At 45.8% G+C, this 16,557-nt stretch overlaps 1 protein-coding gene across 10 annotated transcripts in view; it reads left to right on the top strand.

The window, feature by feature from the left end:
* The window catches only part of FRMPD1 (FERM and PDZ domain containing 1), a 110,983-nt gene that overhangs the window by 79,272 nt on the left and 15,154 nt on the right, over positions 1-16,557 (top strand). For 8 of the 10 annotated variants that reach the window (XM_036330341.1, XM_036330344.1, XM_036330348.1 and 5 more), the window contains 8 exons: positions 917-1,074; positions 1,894-1,996; positions 2,977-3,022; positions 7,107-7,220; positions 9,535-9,642; positions 12,298-12,393; positions 14,433-14,558; positions 15,767-15,886. In XM_036330341.1, coding sequence (XP_036186234.1) covers positions 917-1,074; positions 1,894-1,996; positions 2,977-3,022; positions 7,107-7,220; positions 9,535-9,642; positions 12,298-12,393; positions 14,433-14,558; positions 15,767-15,886 — 871 coding nt within the window. Of the gene's footprint in view, positions 1-916; positions 1,075-1,893; positions 1,997-2,976; positions 3,023-7,106; positions 7,221-9,534; positions 9,643-12,297; positions 12,394-14,432; positions 14,559-15,766; positions 15,887-16,557 lie in introns of those variants that run through there. The other 2 variants (XM_036330346.1, XM_036330349.1) reach the window with 2 other exon arrangements.

Below are 16,557 nucleotides of genomic sequence, written 5' to 3'. Positions count from 1 at the left end.
ATAAACGCCTCATCCCGGCACAATTTGACCTTCCCCAGAAAGAACCACTACTCTTAGAGGGAGAAAAATCATTTGCTACAATCCGATAAACGATCGTTTGTAACTCACTCTATGGTTTTGAGAGATAGAAAATACAGCTTTCAACTGACCTGATTTTAGGTATATAGAGAACATACATGTTTTCAAAAATTAATATAGAGAAAGTCTCACTGTTGGGGGTTTCATGTTGGAAATCCTGTCCTTCTCAATTTTCCTGAGCCACAGAGGCTGAGGAGAGAGCAGCTGCTCTGTAATCCAGTTACAAAGTTGAAAGGAAAGCAAAATCCATCAAAAAGCAAAACAGGTAAAAGACTCAGCAAAGACACAGCATGAAGTGGGCATCATCAAACATCCTAACCAAACAACTCCCCAGCCCTACTCGCGGTCCCTGTTTTTCCTCTCTGTACCTCGGCTCAAGTGGTGCCTTCTGCTTGGAATGCCTGTCCAGCCATCCATCCACCCGCCCACCCACCCCTCCGCTCAGCAGCAGTTACTATGCCAGGAGCTGGGCCGTGAGGGTATACCCTCAACATCCTTCAAATGTCACCTCTTCCAGGGAGCAAATGCTTCCCTGATTCCTTATCCCCTGCCCCACAAAGTTAAAGCTGCTCTCCCCTCTGAGTGCCTATAGCCGTTGAAGACATGGTGCTCCTTGGTGTTTTATCTCCGGGTGTTTGTGTCGGAGAGTGGTCCCCTCAGCTCTGCCTCTTCCTCCCCCAGGATGCTAGGGCTGACCTGGTTTGTAGCCACCACTTAAGTGTCTCTCTCTCTCTCTCTCTCTCTCTCTCTCTCTCTGTCTCTCTCTCTCTCTCTGTGTCTCTCTCTCTCTCTCTCTCTCTCTCTCTCTCTCTCTCTCTCTCTTCTCCTTCTCTTCCAGGGCTAAAGTCACTGCAGTCGATGGGTCCCCTGGGATCCCAACCCAGGCCCTCATCCCTGTGAAGCACACAGTAAAAGTAGACAAAGATGCCCTCCTGCAGGACTATGGGTTTCACATTTCCGAGAGCCTTCCCCTCACAGTGGTGGCTGTCACACCAGGTAGGCGCTGGCTGGGAAATTGGAAAGGAGTTTGGCTTCCTGGGGGCAAAAAGCCCTGGTTCTCTTCCCATCTCTCTATCCTGTAACACAATGCAGAAAACGCTACCCCAGGGAGTTAGAAAGGGCACACCTAATTCTGGCCTAATTCCCTCCTGGGCTTTTGCACCTTCCTCTGGTGCTGGCAAGGAGGGGAGGAAGCGTCAGTGCACTTGCTGATCTGAACCCCAGGCTCCCGCTGGCCTCAAGCAGGGCTCTGCCCACCCTCCGCTCCCTGGCCTGTCTCAGGGGCAGGGGCAGTATTTGGATCCACTAGTGCTCCTCTTCGAACCCGCCGAGCTGGGGACAGTTTCTGGTCAGAAAGTAATAGAAATTATTGATTTCTTTTCACTTGAGTCTTTGTAAAATATAGGCTGTATCACAGTGAAGAGAAGCAGGCTGGAAATGTTTAATGTTTGCTTTCACACTCCAGCTATGTATTGATGTTGGATCTGGCGTTAGTTAAAAATCTATTCATTTCAGTTCACACATACACAGTTCTTTAGAAATGAATGTAGTAGACTTACTGGCCAGCTCTGTTGATCAGGGAGTCCTGCTAGTCGTCTTTCCCAGGACAGTCTCCTGTCATCCCTTGAAGATGATGGATGGTAGGTACATTATCCAAGATTTGTAAACGGAAAACTGAGATCAACATGGGCCTGAGGCTGTCTGGGGGTTCAGGATGGGGGAGGGGTGATCCAGAACTCTGGGGGCTGCATCAGGCTGCCATTCAGGTGTGGGTGCTCCAGGGCCAGCACCAGTTACTGCTTTTCTGTCTAACAGGAGGCTGCGCTCACGGCAAGCTTTTCCCCGGCGATCAGATTCTCCAAGTGAACAACGAGCCGGCTGAAGACCTCTCCTATGAACGAGCAGTGGATATTCTGAGGTACAAAATGTCTCCCGTCATCCAAAGTCGCACGGGTTATCACAGAGCAGAGGTGGATGACAGGGATGGTTTCCCCTTGATGTTAGTAGGACCCCGCATCCCGTAGAGCATCAACAACAGCCTCATTTCAGAATTCCATCTTGGTTACAATCTACTCTCTTTCATCCGCCGACAGAAGCAATTGGGAGGCACAGGATGCTATTTGTCAACCCCTCACTATGGCCAAGACACTGTGCTGGATGCTGCGGGGAATGTAAAGATGAATAATACGTAGGCCCTGCCCTTTAAGAGTGTGTAGGGTTGTAATACATGCCAAAGATTGGGCTAAGCTGATCCTCAGTCTCTTTGTTCTTCTTTCACCCTTTTGATATCTCTTCTTAAATGTTATTGCAGATACAGCCTGATGGGTGTATGTGTACTTCCATCGATATGGCACCTACCACCTTCTACCTGGTGTCATTGAGATTTGTGTAAACGCCTCACTTTCTGCGTAGACAGGATCTCCTTGAGACCAGGCACACAGTGGGTGCTCAGTTAAACGAGTGGATATGGTTGGCACTATGTTTTCTGATATAGCAACCTAAAATATCTGCGTTACTGCTATGCTTTCTCTTAACATAAACCTAGCAAGTGGTCATAGCAACTGGAAGAATTCTCCATCATACAGATGAAATTAAGTCTACGAGACTTAATTCAGTGGCTGTAGGCATAGACTAGATGCTAGCTGGAGGCAGGTATCTGAAGATCCCCTCATGGGGCACTCTGGGACCGCGTAAATTCCTTCGCAGAGCACTGCTTTCCTCACCTCCTTCTCAATTTTCCTGAGCCAAAGAGGCTGAGGAGAGAGCAGCTGCTCTGTAATTCTGCCAGTCTTTTTTACTTAACACACACACACACACACACACACACACACACACACACACACACTCACATCACCCAGAATGACGAAAGTTTTTTTGTGTTGTTGTGTTTTTTTTCAGGGAGGCTGAAGATTCTCTTTCAATAACAGTTGTTCGCTGCACGTCGGTAAATCTCTTTCTATGTCCTGTGTGTCAGTTGCACCCTCCTCAACCCCAAGACCCCATCCCCCTTGTGAGATATCCCTCAGAGGATAAACAGGGAACACCGGTTGCCCAGGCACCCGTGTTGTGGAGGAAACAGGTGTGGGTCCAGGCTTCAAGAACTCGAGGTCCAGCCGAGGAGGCAGACCTGTGATTATACGGAGTGGGACAGTGAAAAGGGCACCCAGCTAGGGGTCTCAAGACAGACTTGAGTGGTATGACTTGGGCAAGTCATTTCATTTCAGTTGTAGCTTTTGTTAAAAAATGGTGATGACAGTAATGGCCATGCCAATGGGTTGTTCTGAGGGCCAGACAAGGTGTTGGATGTGAAAGTATTTTATCAGCTCTGAGGTTCCTCACAAGTCAAGGAGTGGCATAGATGAGGCAACAACCATCCTGAACTACCACATCCAGGGGCCCTTCATATGTGATATGGGGGAGAGTATAGAACAAATTATAAGAGAAAACCACCAAGGAGGAAATGCTGAAATAAAATTCTCATTCTGAGAGACTGGCCACATAAAGACAAAAGAAAGAAAGAAAGAAAGAAAGAAAGAGAGAGAGAAAGACAGGCATAGAGAATTTTAATAATGCACTTAATGATCTGATATAATTGGCCACATATCAGGCTACCAAGAAAACTCAACAAATTCCCCAAATAAGGAACTCTATAGGTCTCTTTTTCCAGAATACAATAAAATAGAAATTAATAATCAAAAACGAATTCAAACTATCAACCCATTTGGAAATAAAAATGCTATGTCTTACGTAAAGATGGAGTCAAGTCAAAAAGCAAAACTACCATTATATAGGGTGTCCCAAAGAATGTATACACACACTCACACACTTTGAATAATTATAAAGGCAGTGTTTATTAAAATACATTTCACTTTCAAAACTGAGCTATCAGCTGTTAAAGTGTGTGTGCATTTTTTGGGATACCCTGTAAGACTAGAAAATAATTAAAAATTAGATTTCTACTTCTTAAAATTTATGTGCAGCTAAAACTATACTCAGTAAAATTAATAAATAGCCTTAAATAATTTTATTTAATATGGATGTAGGTCAAGTAAATATTCAGTGAAAGAAGTTGAGCCCAGACGGTATGGCTCAGTGATTGAGCATCAATCCATGAACCAGGAGGTCACTGGCTTGATTCCTGGTCAGGGTACATGCCCAGGTTGCAGGCTCAATCCCCAGTGTGGGGCATGCAGGAGGTGGCTAATTGATGATTCTCTCTCATCATTGATGTTTCTATCTCTCTCTCCCTCTCTTTTCCTCTCTGAAATCAATAAAAATATATTTAGAAAAAAAAGTAGTTGAAAGAAAAGACCAATAAAACAAACATAAAGCAGAATAAAGAAAATAATAAAAATTAAAATTTAAATGATGCATTGGAAAACAGAAAAATGATAAAGTTGATAAGTAGATCCAAGGGCTAGTACTTTAAGGGAGACTATAAGAAAATAGGAAAACATAAGGGAAAAGAAACATGTGGGTCCTGTTTGAAGGAAACTAGAATATTACTGAAGGATGCTTTAAAAATTTTTTCTATAAAAGGAGATACATATCATGTTCCTTGATGGGAAGACTATTATTAATACATTGGCTTTTCTCGTATTAATGTACTGTATAATGAAAGCTATTCACTGTAAATGACTGTGCAGGTGTTCAGAAGTTCTTTTTATTTAGCTGATTATCATCTCAATGGAGAACATCTTAATCTTAATTAGGTGGCTATTTTTCTTCTGTATTTCCAAGAAATGAAAGCAAAAAAATAACTCTTGTTAAGTAAGGAGAGAGGGGAACGGCATATAGCTGCATCCTTTAAAATATGAAAAATACAGGGAGAGGAAAACATATTCCACTACCACTCCTGAGGGTCCCAAGGGTGCCAAGAAAGGGGGCATGTGATTGCTGTGCTCTGGAGGTCCTGCAGGGAACCCTGATATTAGCCTTGCTGACGCCCCTCGGTGCCTCCCAGAAATGCTCTGAACATTGTCTAGCCCCCTCCTCTCAGCAGAACTTTTACGATCATAAGACAAATGACCATATGTCTTGCTTCAGCAAGGAACGCTCATCTTTGGCAGAGTAGATTCTTAGGGCCCTCAAATAACTTGAAATTGATTAGGAATGATAAGATCCAAAGTTGATATGTCAATTACTGCTTCTCTAATGCATAGAATTTTATGGAAAAAAATGTTTGGGTTTAATTGTGTAGATCTGCATTTATATGAGTTATTTGTATATTGTTATAATGTTAACACTAATATTTAATGCCTGATTTAATTTTTACCAAAAGAAAATCCTACGAGGCAGATAAATTTGTAAGCCCCCCCCCCCCATTTTTTACAAATGAGAACACTGGGGCTTCACATACCCATGGTCTCCTGTGAAGAAATGGGTGGAGCTGGGTTATTCTCCAGGTAGTTAGACTCCAGAACCCACACTCATTAGCAGTGTGCTCTGCCTCCTAAAACCATACCGTTGTCATAAAATGACATTGCCAAACCCAGGGCAGGGTGGCGGGAGGAACTGCATAAAGATAAAGAAATATTTCCCAACTTGTCCCTTCAGGTCTCTTTTAAGCATTAACTCTTAGTTCTGCAAAAACATGCACACAGAGCTTTTATCAGCTTAGGTCTGCCTCTTTCTGCTGGATTAATTTAGAACCCAGGGAGAACTGAGAATAATGGGTCTTAGCCTTTAAATGGTCTCTCTTTAATATCAGACGGCTCAGGTGGGTGGCTTGAGATGCCAAGGTACACAGGTAGCCGAGTGGACACTGAGGTATAAAGTGTGGGAGCTGTGGGTTGGGCTTTCATGACAGGGAGCGTATTTTTTCAGCAGCTTGTTTCATGTTGGATGATCCCACATGGGAGAGAATCCCTTCTTCCCTGTGTCTCCCACCAACTAGTCCTAGCTCAGAACAAGTCAACCTTGTATGACATAGCTCTTCAAAGTTTTGGAAGTGTGGCCCTCTCTTCCCCATCACGTCTTCATTATATGGCATGTTTCTCTGAATTCTCTCTTCTCTGATAACTTTCTGGACAGATTCCAGTTTTGTGGCGACCCTCCCAAATGATGGTACCCAGAAAGGAATAGCACCATCTCTGGTCAACCTTTATGAGTACCACAGGGAACAGAGGGTGAAGTTGCAGCATGCACCAAGAATACTAGTGAAGCTCAAGATTGGGTTAACATTTTAGCAGGCCCAATCATGTTTTTGGCTTGGGTGAAACTTGTGGTTGACCAAAAACTGAGCTGCTTTTCAGTCCCCCGCCCCCATCATACACTGTGTAATTGATTTTTTTTGATCCTCAGTACCACGCTTCGCAATGCTTCGGCCTAGTGTTCTGGCATGCTGGTATTTTACAGTCAGGGAGTTGTGGCTGATTTGTACAGTCATCAGCTATAGTCAGTCTCCCTGTCAAGGAACCGCTTCCCAAGTCTCCGCCCCTTCTTCCATTATCCAGCCAGTGGGTGTTCTTTATCCTGCTCCAGCTCTGGGCCTGACTCTTGCAGGGTTGCTTTCCCGAGGGTGAGGAAGAATAGCAGTTGCCTCCACAGATGCCTTTTCTTTCTGCATCTCTCCTTGTTCTGCCCCTGACTTCCCATTCCTTTGAGTCTTTAGGGTGGTGGTGGTTGTACCTGTTGCTTTGATCCCTCACTTTACTTTGTTCTCTTCAGCTCTTGACAGCCCTGCCCCCCTACGCCCTCTTACATTTGTTCTTGATGGTTGCCTGGCCTCTGACCCATAGCTGCCCCTGGTCCTCACGATTCTGTTATACCCTTTTTAGATTCCTAGTCCCTTTACCTTTCCTCCCAATTTTTTGCTGCCTGAGATCTGATGACACCTTGCAGCTCCATGTCATTCACAGGCTTGGTAAGTCCCATTTCTCTGACTTCATCTAAGGCGTTGCTAAACATTGACAGAGATTGAGCCAAAAGGGATCCTGAGTTGCTTAGTTAGAAATCAGAACAATTTTGAGTAGAAGTCAGCTAGTTTTGAATCCACCTAATGGCTCTGCATCTGGCCTTCTCCACAGGGGGATTATAGGAGACCTTACCCAATATTTTGCAAGAATGAAGGAATACTACTATGTCCACAGGACCCTGGCCTACTAATCTGGAGTCCTCTCATCAAAAGAAACATGACCTTGGTTAGCTCTGACTTGTTTTTGGTAACTCTGTATTGGTTTTTAGTGATCAATGTCTGAAAGCTCTCTGACCATCTCTTGTCTTGGATTTTGCCAAGAATTAACAAGCTTACTAATATGTGTTTTCTTGAATCTTCCATATTTGTTTCCTGGGAAACTTGATACTTAACCACTTTTAGTTTCTTAATATTTCTTCCATTCTCTGTTCTGTGGGTGATGCCGACTGATGCATATAATAGGCCCATCAACCCCTTATAGTCACTGGGATAGGAGTCTTAAATAAATTCAAAGCAGTGTGGTAGTCTCATCACTATTTGGGGTTGTAATTTTCTCTTTCCTTTATTCCTTCTATCTCTTCTGGTTGGAAAATCATTCTGTTTGAAAAAAAAGCAAATTGAGGTTAAGTAATTTCTTCAGTTGAGGGTGTACCTCTTCTCTGGAAACATTGCTATTTCCCCCCTCACCGTCTATGGAACTTTTAAAAAACAAACAAACTATATATTCGAAATACTGAATCATAGTCATGAACCCTGTCACACCAAGGTCCTAGTTGCCATAAGATCTTATTTATCTGCTTGCATTAAAACTTCAGGGCCACGTGTTCACTTCCTGTGTTTCATGGCATTGGTCTATTGACATCTGAGTCTATGAACATTGTTTCCAGCAGTTTCCCCGATTGCTGTTCTCTGTCTCTTCCCTCAGCTACACAGAATGTGGCTCCATCCTGGGACTCTTACACATGTAAACATTCTCGAGGCTGTCCTAGAGGATTTTCCAGGTTCAGGACATGGGATTTCAGGCTGGGAAATAGCATATCATGATTTCACCCAAGAAGATCACATCCTATTGGTCTAGACAGTGGTCGGCAAACTCATTAGTCAACAGAGCCAAATATCAACAGTACAACGATTGAAATTTCTTTTGAGAGCCAAATTTTTTAAACTTAAACTGTATAGGTAGGTACATTGTTATTAACTTAATTAGGGTACTCCTAAGGCTTAGGAAGAGCCACACTCAAGGAGTCAAAGAGCCGCATGTGGCTCGCGAGCCGCAGTTTGCTGACCACGGGTCTAGACCATGTAAGTTACTGTTTATTGTAAGTGTCACAATTTAGTCTGATATGATCTAAGCCAAGGGCTTGACCACATACTCTACCAACCTGTGATGACTCTTTTTACCTCTGAGGAGAAGAGGTACCAACCAAAAGATGAGAAGAGCAAAGAGGGGCCAAGAGTAAATCACAGGGGTGAGAGCTTCCGGGACCCCTGGAGGTGGTCTTTCTGGTCCAACTCCCCACATTGTGCTGGAGGGAAGACTGGAGGCCAAAGAGGGTCAATGGCTTGGCCAAAGTCGCACGCGCGTGCACACGCGCACACACACACACACACACACACACACACGAGCCACACTCACACCAAACTGGTTTCCTTCCATAAGAATTTGTGTTTGAGGTAGTTCTCACAGCTGCTGAGCGGCAGAACTCGAATTGCAGTTGAGGTCCCCTTAGTCACAGGCCAGTTCTCTTTGTCTTCATCAGACCACAGTCATTTTTGTATTGAATATTTGATCATTCTCAGACACATAGAACATCGTGTGTGTTAGGATCCCTAGATTTTATGAAAAGAGATCCTTAATGGAATGCCATCCTTCTCTGTGGGTGTTAACTGAATCCTTAGCAGTTGTCGGAGTTTTTGTTTTTAAGAATGAGAAGGTGTGTGTGGCTCTTGTGAAAGTCCTGTTCTAAAATGTGTCATGTGAATTTGATGAACAAGAATAGATGATGGCTCTTGTGAAAGTCCTGTTCTAAAATGTGTCTTGTGAATTTGATGAACAAGAATAGATCGATCTGCCGAAACCTGTTTGGCTCAGTGGATGGAGCGTCGGCCTGTGGACTGAAAGGTCCCAGGTTCGATTCCGGTCGGGGGGTATGTGCCTGGGTTGCGGGCACATCCCCAGTGGGGGATGTGCAGGAGGCGGCTGGTCAATGTTTCTCTCTCATCGATGTTTCTGACTCTCTATCTCTCTCCCTTCCTCTCTGTAAAAAATCAATAAAATATATTTAAAAAAAAAAGAATAGATCGATCTAGAGACAAATGGTAGGGAGGGGGAATTCGAGAGCAACTAAAGGACTCGTATGCATGCATATTAGCATAACCAATGGACACAGACACTGGGGCGGTGGGGGCTTGCCCAGAATGGGAATGGCTGGGGGTGGGGGGTGGGGTCAATTGGGGAAAAAGGAGGCATATGTAAAACTTTAGACAATAAAAAAAATGATAATAATAAAAATAAAACGTGTCACGTTACTGCTTTGCAGGGCGTCCCCAAGTCATCCTTCCTGACCGAGGAGAAAAGAGCCAGGCTGAAGACCAACCCTGTGAAGGTACACTTCGCTGAGGAAGTGCTCGTCAGCGCACACAGCCAGGTGCGTCCTGGGCAGGGCATTGAAGTGACTCTGCGTGAGGCTGGTGAGCTGCCCTCTTGGCACACAGCAGCCTAAGACTCTGGAATCCCACAGCATGGAGAGGATGCAGAGGACGTGCAGTGGGTTTGCTAGAGGCTCTGTGCACCCCCAGGAGATGCAAGCACTCATGGGAAGAGTTCTCTCTGGGGGCTCTGGGAGGGGACCAGGGAGAAAAGCACTGGGTGTGGCTCTCTGTTATTCTGTGGCGCCATTCTCCCGCCCATGAAATTCAACAGATTCCAGCTGTTAAGTTCTGCTTTTGAGTCTTTAAACTCAGTATTCCCTCTGAAGGTGATATACAATGGTAGTGATGATGGTAGTAGGAATGGCTTTTTTATTTTTTAAGAGCCCATCTATTGAATCCCTATTGTGTGAACCTAAACTGTTTGTGTACATAATCCTTAGTCACCACAATACTCTGCAAGGAAGGTATTGTAACAAAAGAAGAAGCCGAGGCTTAAAGAGGTTAAGAGAATTAACCTCTGAGATCACATCGCAAAACAACAACAAAAAAACAACAGGAGCCCAGGTCTCTGTTACTTCCCTTCTTTTGTGTTCTACCTTGACATGCTGTTTAGCTCCTTTGATACGAAGGGAGCCAGGGTTGTGGGTTCAGAAGACATATTAGTAAAGAGAAAATATTGGCCGAAGTTTGATGTTTTTAATGTGGACTGTTAGATAAAAGACTCATTCATAATCTACACATTTTCCTCCAGTCGTCTGTAGCTTTTGCCATTCTGAATTCAGCAACCACTATTAGATTTTGAAATTTCCAGGTTAGAGCTTGTCCTTATCCTCTCACATAGAGACCAGCAAGTGGGGAGTCCTGGCCATTTAAACAAGAGATCCGGGTGATCAGGTTCACATCTGCAGAGCCCTTATTTTCTACATGTCCTGCTGCCTAACAGACCACACTACGTTCGACCTGAGAGGGAAAGGTGGATTTGTTCAGGAAAGGGCCTGTGGGAGGCCCAATGCATTAATCAGAAAAGACCCCAGATCTGTCACTCAGCAATATTGGAGTCTCTGTGTGTTCACATTTATGAAAATGAGCTGAATCTCTTCATCACATTAAATTTAGATTCAACATGTGATGTTGTTTTAAATGTAAGATTTCCTTCTCTCTTTTTTCATGTTTTTAATGATTTCAGAGAAAGGAAGGTCAAGGGAGAGAGAGATAGAAACATCAGTGATGAGAAACATTGGCCAGATATCGTTGATGGGCTGCCTCCTGTACACCCCCTGCTGGAGGTCAAGCTCACAACTGGGCATGTGCCCTGACCAGGAATCGAACTGTGACCTGGTTCATTGGTCGATGCTCAACCACCAGCCGGGCTCAACATGTGTTTTTAAGAGTAGTACACAGCGGCCCTGACTGGTTTGGCTCAATGGATAGAGCGTCGGCCTGCGGACTGAAAGGTCCCAGGTTCGATTCCGGTCAAGGGCATGTACCTAGGTTGTGGGCACATCCCCAGTAGATGTGCAGGAGGCAGCTGATCGATGTGTCTCTCTCATCAATGTTTCTAACTCTCTATCTATCTCTCTTCCTCTCTGTAAAAAATCAATAAAATATATATATTTAAAAAAAAAAAAAAAAAAAGAGTAGTACACAGCGATGAGACACAGGGGCTAGAGCCCACTAACAACACTGGTTCCAGCTTGGAGCTCGGTGACTCTAGAACAGCCGTGGGCAAACTACGGCCCGTTTGAAAGGAATAAAACTAAAAAAAAAAAAAAAGACCGTACCCTTTTATGTAATGATGTTTACTTTGAATTTACATTAGTTCACACAAACACTCCATCCATGCTTTTGTTCCGGCCCTCCGGTCCAGTTTAAGAACCCATTGTGGCCCTCGAGTCAAAAAGTTTGCCCATCCCTGCTCTAGAACCTCTCACTGGTTCTGGAGGACGCTAGCCCCAAGGACGCTCTTTATTTGCATTAAACACCCAGAGGTCCGTTGTTATGAGCGCTGGCCCTGGGGCATTCTCCGGACCCAAAGGGAACATCCCCTGCCCTGCTCCACCTCGGGAATTCTGGCTGGCGTGGGGTCACCAAACACTGACCAGGCCTCTGCCTCCTTTCCAAAAAGCCCTCTGAGGGTGGCGATTCCTTAGGAGATCCCAAGAGTATGGGGTGATGGTTGGGATGAGTGGAGGCAGAGAGCAGCCCTCTGCCCTTCGGAGATGCTTCCTTACAGGGAATACTGCAGTGAAACGGGACAGGGGGAGCGGGAGTCTCAAGGGTTTCACTCCAACCTCACCAGGAGCAGGAGCAGGTCGTACCTGCAGCAGGCAATAAACAGGAGGAACTCATCTCATTGTACCTGCTTGTCATCTGACTTGTTAAACTGCATCCCCTAAGGATGGCAACCAGCAGTGAGGTATCAGCTGATGATTCTGGTGCGATGCTATCAGTATGCCCCCGTCTCTCGGGTCCCACGTCACTTGAACAAATCGAGCCTGTTTCTGTGGCATAGGCCGCGCCCATTGGAGAAATCTCCAGATGCAGGAATCACGCCGTGGCATGAGGAGGAGGCGAGGGAGGACCTGTTCTCCGCACCACGCAGGGCCAGAGGCAGGAAGGGCTAGCTTCACCCCTACCCTTGTGTTTTCCAGGGAAATTCTCTGCTGTGTATGCCCAACGTGCTCAAGCTGTACTTGGAGAATGGACAGACCAAAGCTTTCAAGTTTGAAGCAGACACCACTGTGAAGGTATTAAGAGTAAACCTGAATCTCTTCCCCAGTGAGAATTTGCTGGCTCCCGGGATCCCCCACATCTTGCCCCGCGGCTGCCTTGGTGGTCTCACAACCACCATAGTCTGAGCACCTGCAAGAAGCCAAGCACTGTGTTATCTCATTAGTTGTACAACCACCCAGCAAGATTTCGTCACCATCTTGCAGGGGAGGAAATCAGGGCTCAGAGAGGTGAAGTGACCTGCTTTCACCATTAACCACTGGACTTCCCTGCCTCTTGTATGTGATCCCCCACCCCATCTGCTACCCAAAAGATAAAGCAGCTCAAAACCCAGATGAGATGTCAGGGCAGGCCCAGGCCTCTGCATATTCTGTCCTGAGTTGAAATCAGTTTCACTTACATTTAACACGTTCCCCCTACAAGATGCTCTGGGCAGAGAGTGAGGTAGAGAGCGAGGCAAAGGGTGGGCACTGTATTCCAGGATCTTACTCCCTACTTGAGGGAGGAAAGACATTCAAGGAGCACCCAGTGGTTGAGGGCAGGATGAAATAAGGGCTGTAAGGAGAGGGACAAGGAAGTGCTCAGTGTAGGGGTAAGAGTCCACCTGTTCCATCCAGTCAGGACACCAGAGAAGGCTTTGGAACGAAGCTGGATCTGAGCTGAGCTTTGAAGGGCAACTAAGAATTGAACCAGGGCAGGTGGGAATGGGCTGCTGGGGGATAGGGGTGGAGGGGGCACATCAGTCTCAGGGGGTCACGGTAACTGAGGCAGAGAGCCAGTCAGATGAGCACTGCCCTGTTCGGGGTATTACGTTCTCAGCGAGTGCAGTGGATGAGAGGCAATAAGCAAGAAACCAAATCTAGTGTGTATTGAACACTTGCCATCTGCCAGGTACTGTTCTACGTGCCCAAATGGGAAATTAATTTAATGTACACAACAACCCTATGAGATAGTGTTAACATTGTTATTATTTTACAGACCAAAAAAAGAATGAGGCATAAAGAGAGGAAGCACTTTATCCCGGGACATACAGCTAGTAAGTGGTAGTCTAGTTGTAGAACCCATTCACTTAGTTTTAATATACTATCTTTCACTGAAGAACATAGCTTAGCTCTAGCCAGTTTTGGCTCAGTGGATAGAGCGTTGGCCTGCGGACCAAAGGGTCCCAGGTTCGATTCCGGTCAGGGGCACATGCCTGGGTTGTGGGCTCGGTCCAACGTGCAGCAGGCAGCCAATCAATGATTTCCTCTCATCATTGATGTTTCTAGCTCTCTCTCTCCCTCTCCTGTCCTCTCGGAAATCAATAATAAAAAAAAGAGCATAGCTTATGTTGAAGAAAATAATATTAAATAGTGATGAGCGAAATAAACAGGACCCTAGGACGGAAAATGGCAGGGCAGTCAGATTTAGATACAGTGACCAGAGAAGGCCTCTCTGAAGAGAAAGAAGCAGCCTTGTGAACAGCAATGGGGGAAGTGTACCCGGCAGTGGGAACAGCATGTGTGAATGCCTTGAGGCAGCAGAGACCTGGTGATGGCCAGGGGCCGCTGTGGCATAGCAACTCTATCGGCACAGTATGAATTATCCCATCCGATCAGCGACTCTAAATAGGCATCACTATCCTCCATTTCTCAGGAAGAAACAGGTTCAGAAGCATCTGGTTAATTTCTCACAGCTACAGAGCAGGTGGGTGCTGGGGTTCAATCTGGTAAGCAGTTGAAGATGCAGACTCCAGAGGGAAGATGAATCCGCTGACCTTAAAGGGAGGCATCAGCCCCCGAGGGGTGGCTGTGGTCTTCCAAGTAAAGCAAGAGAGGAGAGCTGTATGGGCGGCCTGAGGAGGGGGTGCCACACCAGGAGGGGCATGAGCAGTCTCATGGGTGTCCTGTCGAGATTCAGCTGCCTGCGTTGGCAGTGGACCCAGTGAGCACCCGCCTTTCTCTCCCCAGCTGCACCGAGGAGAAGAGAGAAGGCCAGGGAAGGCCTCCCTGTTCTGGGCCTGAGCCTGAGGGCCAGCCTGCTCCTCAGGTGACCCCCATGCCTCTCTGTGTGGCAGGACATCATCCTCACGGTGAAGGAGAAGCTGTCGATCCGATGTACGGAGTACTTTGCACTGGTCCTGGAAGAGCAGTACAACGTCTCACGGCTGCACCTGCTGCATGAGGAGGAGCTCATCCAGCAGGTACGACCTGCTCCTGCTCCAGCTCCTGCTCCTGCTCCTGCTCCTGCTCCTGCTCCTGCTCCTGCTCCTGGTGAGGAGATCCAGGCTGGGCAGCTGTATGCCTCAGCCAGGACATTGGGTCACAGGGCTCAGCACATCGGCAGGTTTGATGCACTTTCTTGTGCCAAGAAGGCACAGAGTCACTCTGCCTGGAGGTAACAGGACTAGAGTCAGGCCTGATTTTCCCATGTGGCCCCATTTTGCAGATGTGGAAACAGAGGCTTAGAGAGGTAAGGTGACGTACGCAAGGTAACACAGCCAGTCGAGCCCCATCTTTTGCTTCAGCTCGGATGAACTTCCCCTGAGCGTGCTGCCTCTGAGATGTCAGGGAAGCATTTGTTGCTGTGTCTAAGCCCTTTTTGTGAGACTTACCCCAGTGCCAGTCCCTGAGGGCAGGACAGAACAAACAGTCCCTCTGCACCACGCAGTCTTTTGGCCATTCAGTGATTTGCTGTACCAACTTTTTAAAGCCAACACAGGTCAGTTCAACAAATCCTTGTTGAGTGTGTCCTCTTACCAAGAGGAGTAGGATCTCCACAATTGGAAAAGGAGAGGGGGCTTTTTAAGCAGGGCAACAGCATGAGCAAGACATGACCTTGTGCAAGCCACTCTCAGCATTCCTCATTGCAGATGGAGTCTGACTCTACTCACCCTCCTCCCATTACTGGTGCTTGCACACGTTTTTTAAAAATCACTTCTGTTCTATCAGCATTGGAAAAGAGAAACACATTAAATCCCTAAGATAGTTTAAGTGGGGGGGAAAGGTACAGAATATATATATAATGTAGATTATACTATTATTTGTAGGAAAGAAAGCATGAATAGGAGCATGTATGATATTTATACAGAGACTGTTTCTGGAAGGGCTTATAAGAAACTGGAGATTTCTTTCCAAAAATTTCTCCTGGGAAGGGGAATAGGTTAACGGAGTCAGTGGGAAACTTTGCTCTTTTGAGCCTTTTACATTTTATACTCCTGGGAAAGTCAAATTAGGAGCAAAGGGCTGCGCTGCCTTGGGAAACACTAAATTGAAATCTCTGGGAACTGTCTTTCATTGTCTTTTTTTTTTTTTAGGTGTTTTTGTTGTTGTTTTTTAGTTTTTTTGTGTGTGGAATAATTGCAGGAACAAAGGCAGCTAAGATTAATAGTATCTCCCTTCCCCATCGCAGGTGGTGGAAAAGGAAGAGTTACAAGACTACCGTTGCCTCTTCAGGGTGTGTTTTGTTCCCAAGGACCCCCTGGACCTCCTGAAAGAAGACCCCGTGGCCTTTGAATACCTCTATCTGCAGGTGACTGGCTCCGTGCTTCCTAAAATAACAGTGGTTGTTCTCAAGTTGAAATTGGGTGTTTTTTTTAATTAAATTTTAATTGTCGACACTGTTGCAGGTGTTCCCTATTTCCCGCCCCCCGTGCCCGCCTCCACGCATCCCCGCCCCCCTCCCCAGGCCTTCACCACATTGTAGTTTGTGTCCATGGGCTATGCATATATGTTCATTAGCTAATCCCTTCACCTTCCTTTAACCAGTCCGCACAGCCTCCCTCCCTTCTGACCTCTGTCAGTCTGTTCAATGTATCCATGCCTCTGGCTCTATTTTGTTCATCATTTTATTTTGTTCATTAGATTCCAAATACTAGTGAGGTCATATGGTATTTGTCTTTCTCTGCCCGGCTTATTTTGCTTAGATGGACCTAGAGATTGGGTTATTTTGAACATGAGCTCAAGGCAATTAAGCAACTCCCTGGTGTAGATTATCTTTATCTGAAGAAGAATGGGCCCTGAATATCCCTTACAATTCCTTTTTCCATCAAGGAGTTGCGATCTTTGGAGATTAGTGATGTATTAATGAAATTTAGGCTGTCCTCAATGTAGATGCTACATTTCCTAACGCCATTTAAGATCTTTAGAGTTACAGTTTTTATTGCTAAAAGAGGCTTTAGTGCTTCAAAGCTTTATTTTACA

Source organism: Myotis myotis, unplaced genomic scaffold (assembly GCF_014108235.1).
Source record: "Myotis myotis isolate mMyoMyo1 unplaced genomic scaffold, mMyoMyo1.p scaffold_m19_p_12, whole genome shotgun sequence".
In the NCBI taxonomy this organism is placed as follows: domain Eukaryota; kingdom Metazoa; phylum Chordata; class Mammalia; order Chiroptera; family Vespertilionidae; genus Myotis; species Myotis myotis.
This window is presented reverse-complemented; position numbering and strand designations above follow the sequence as displayed.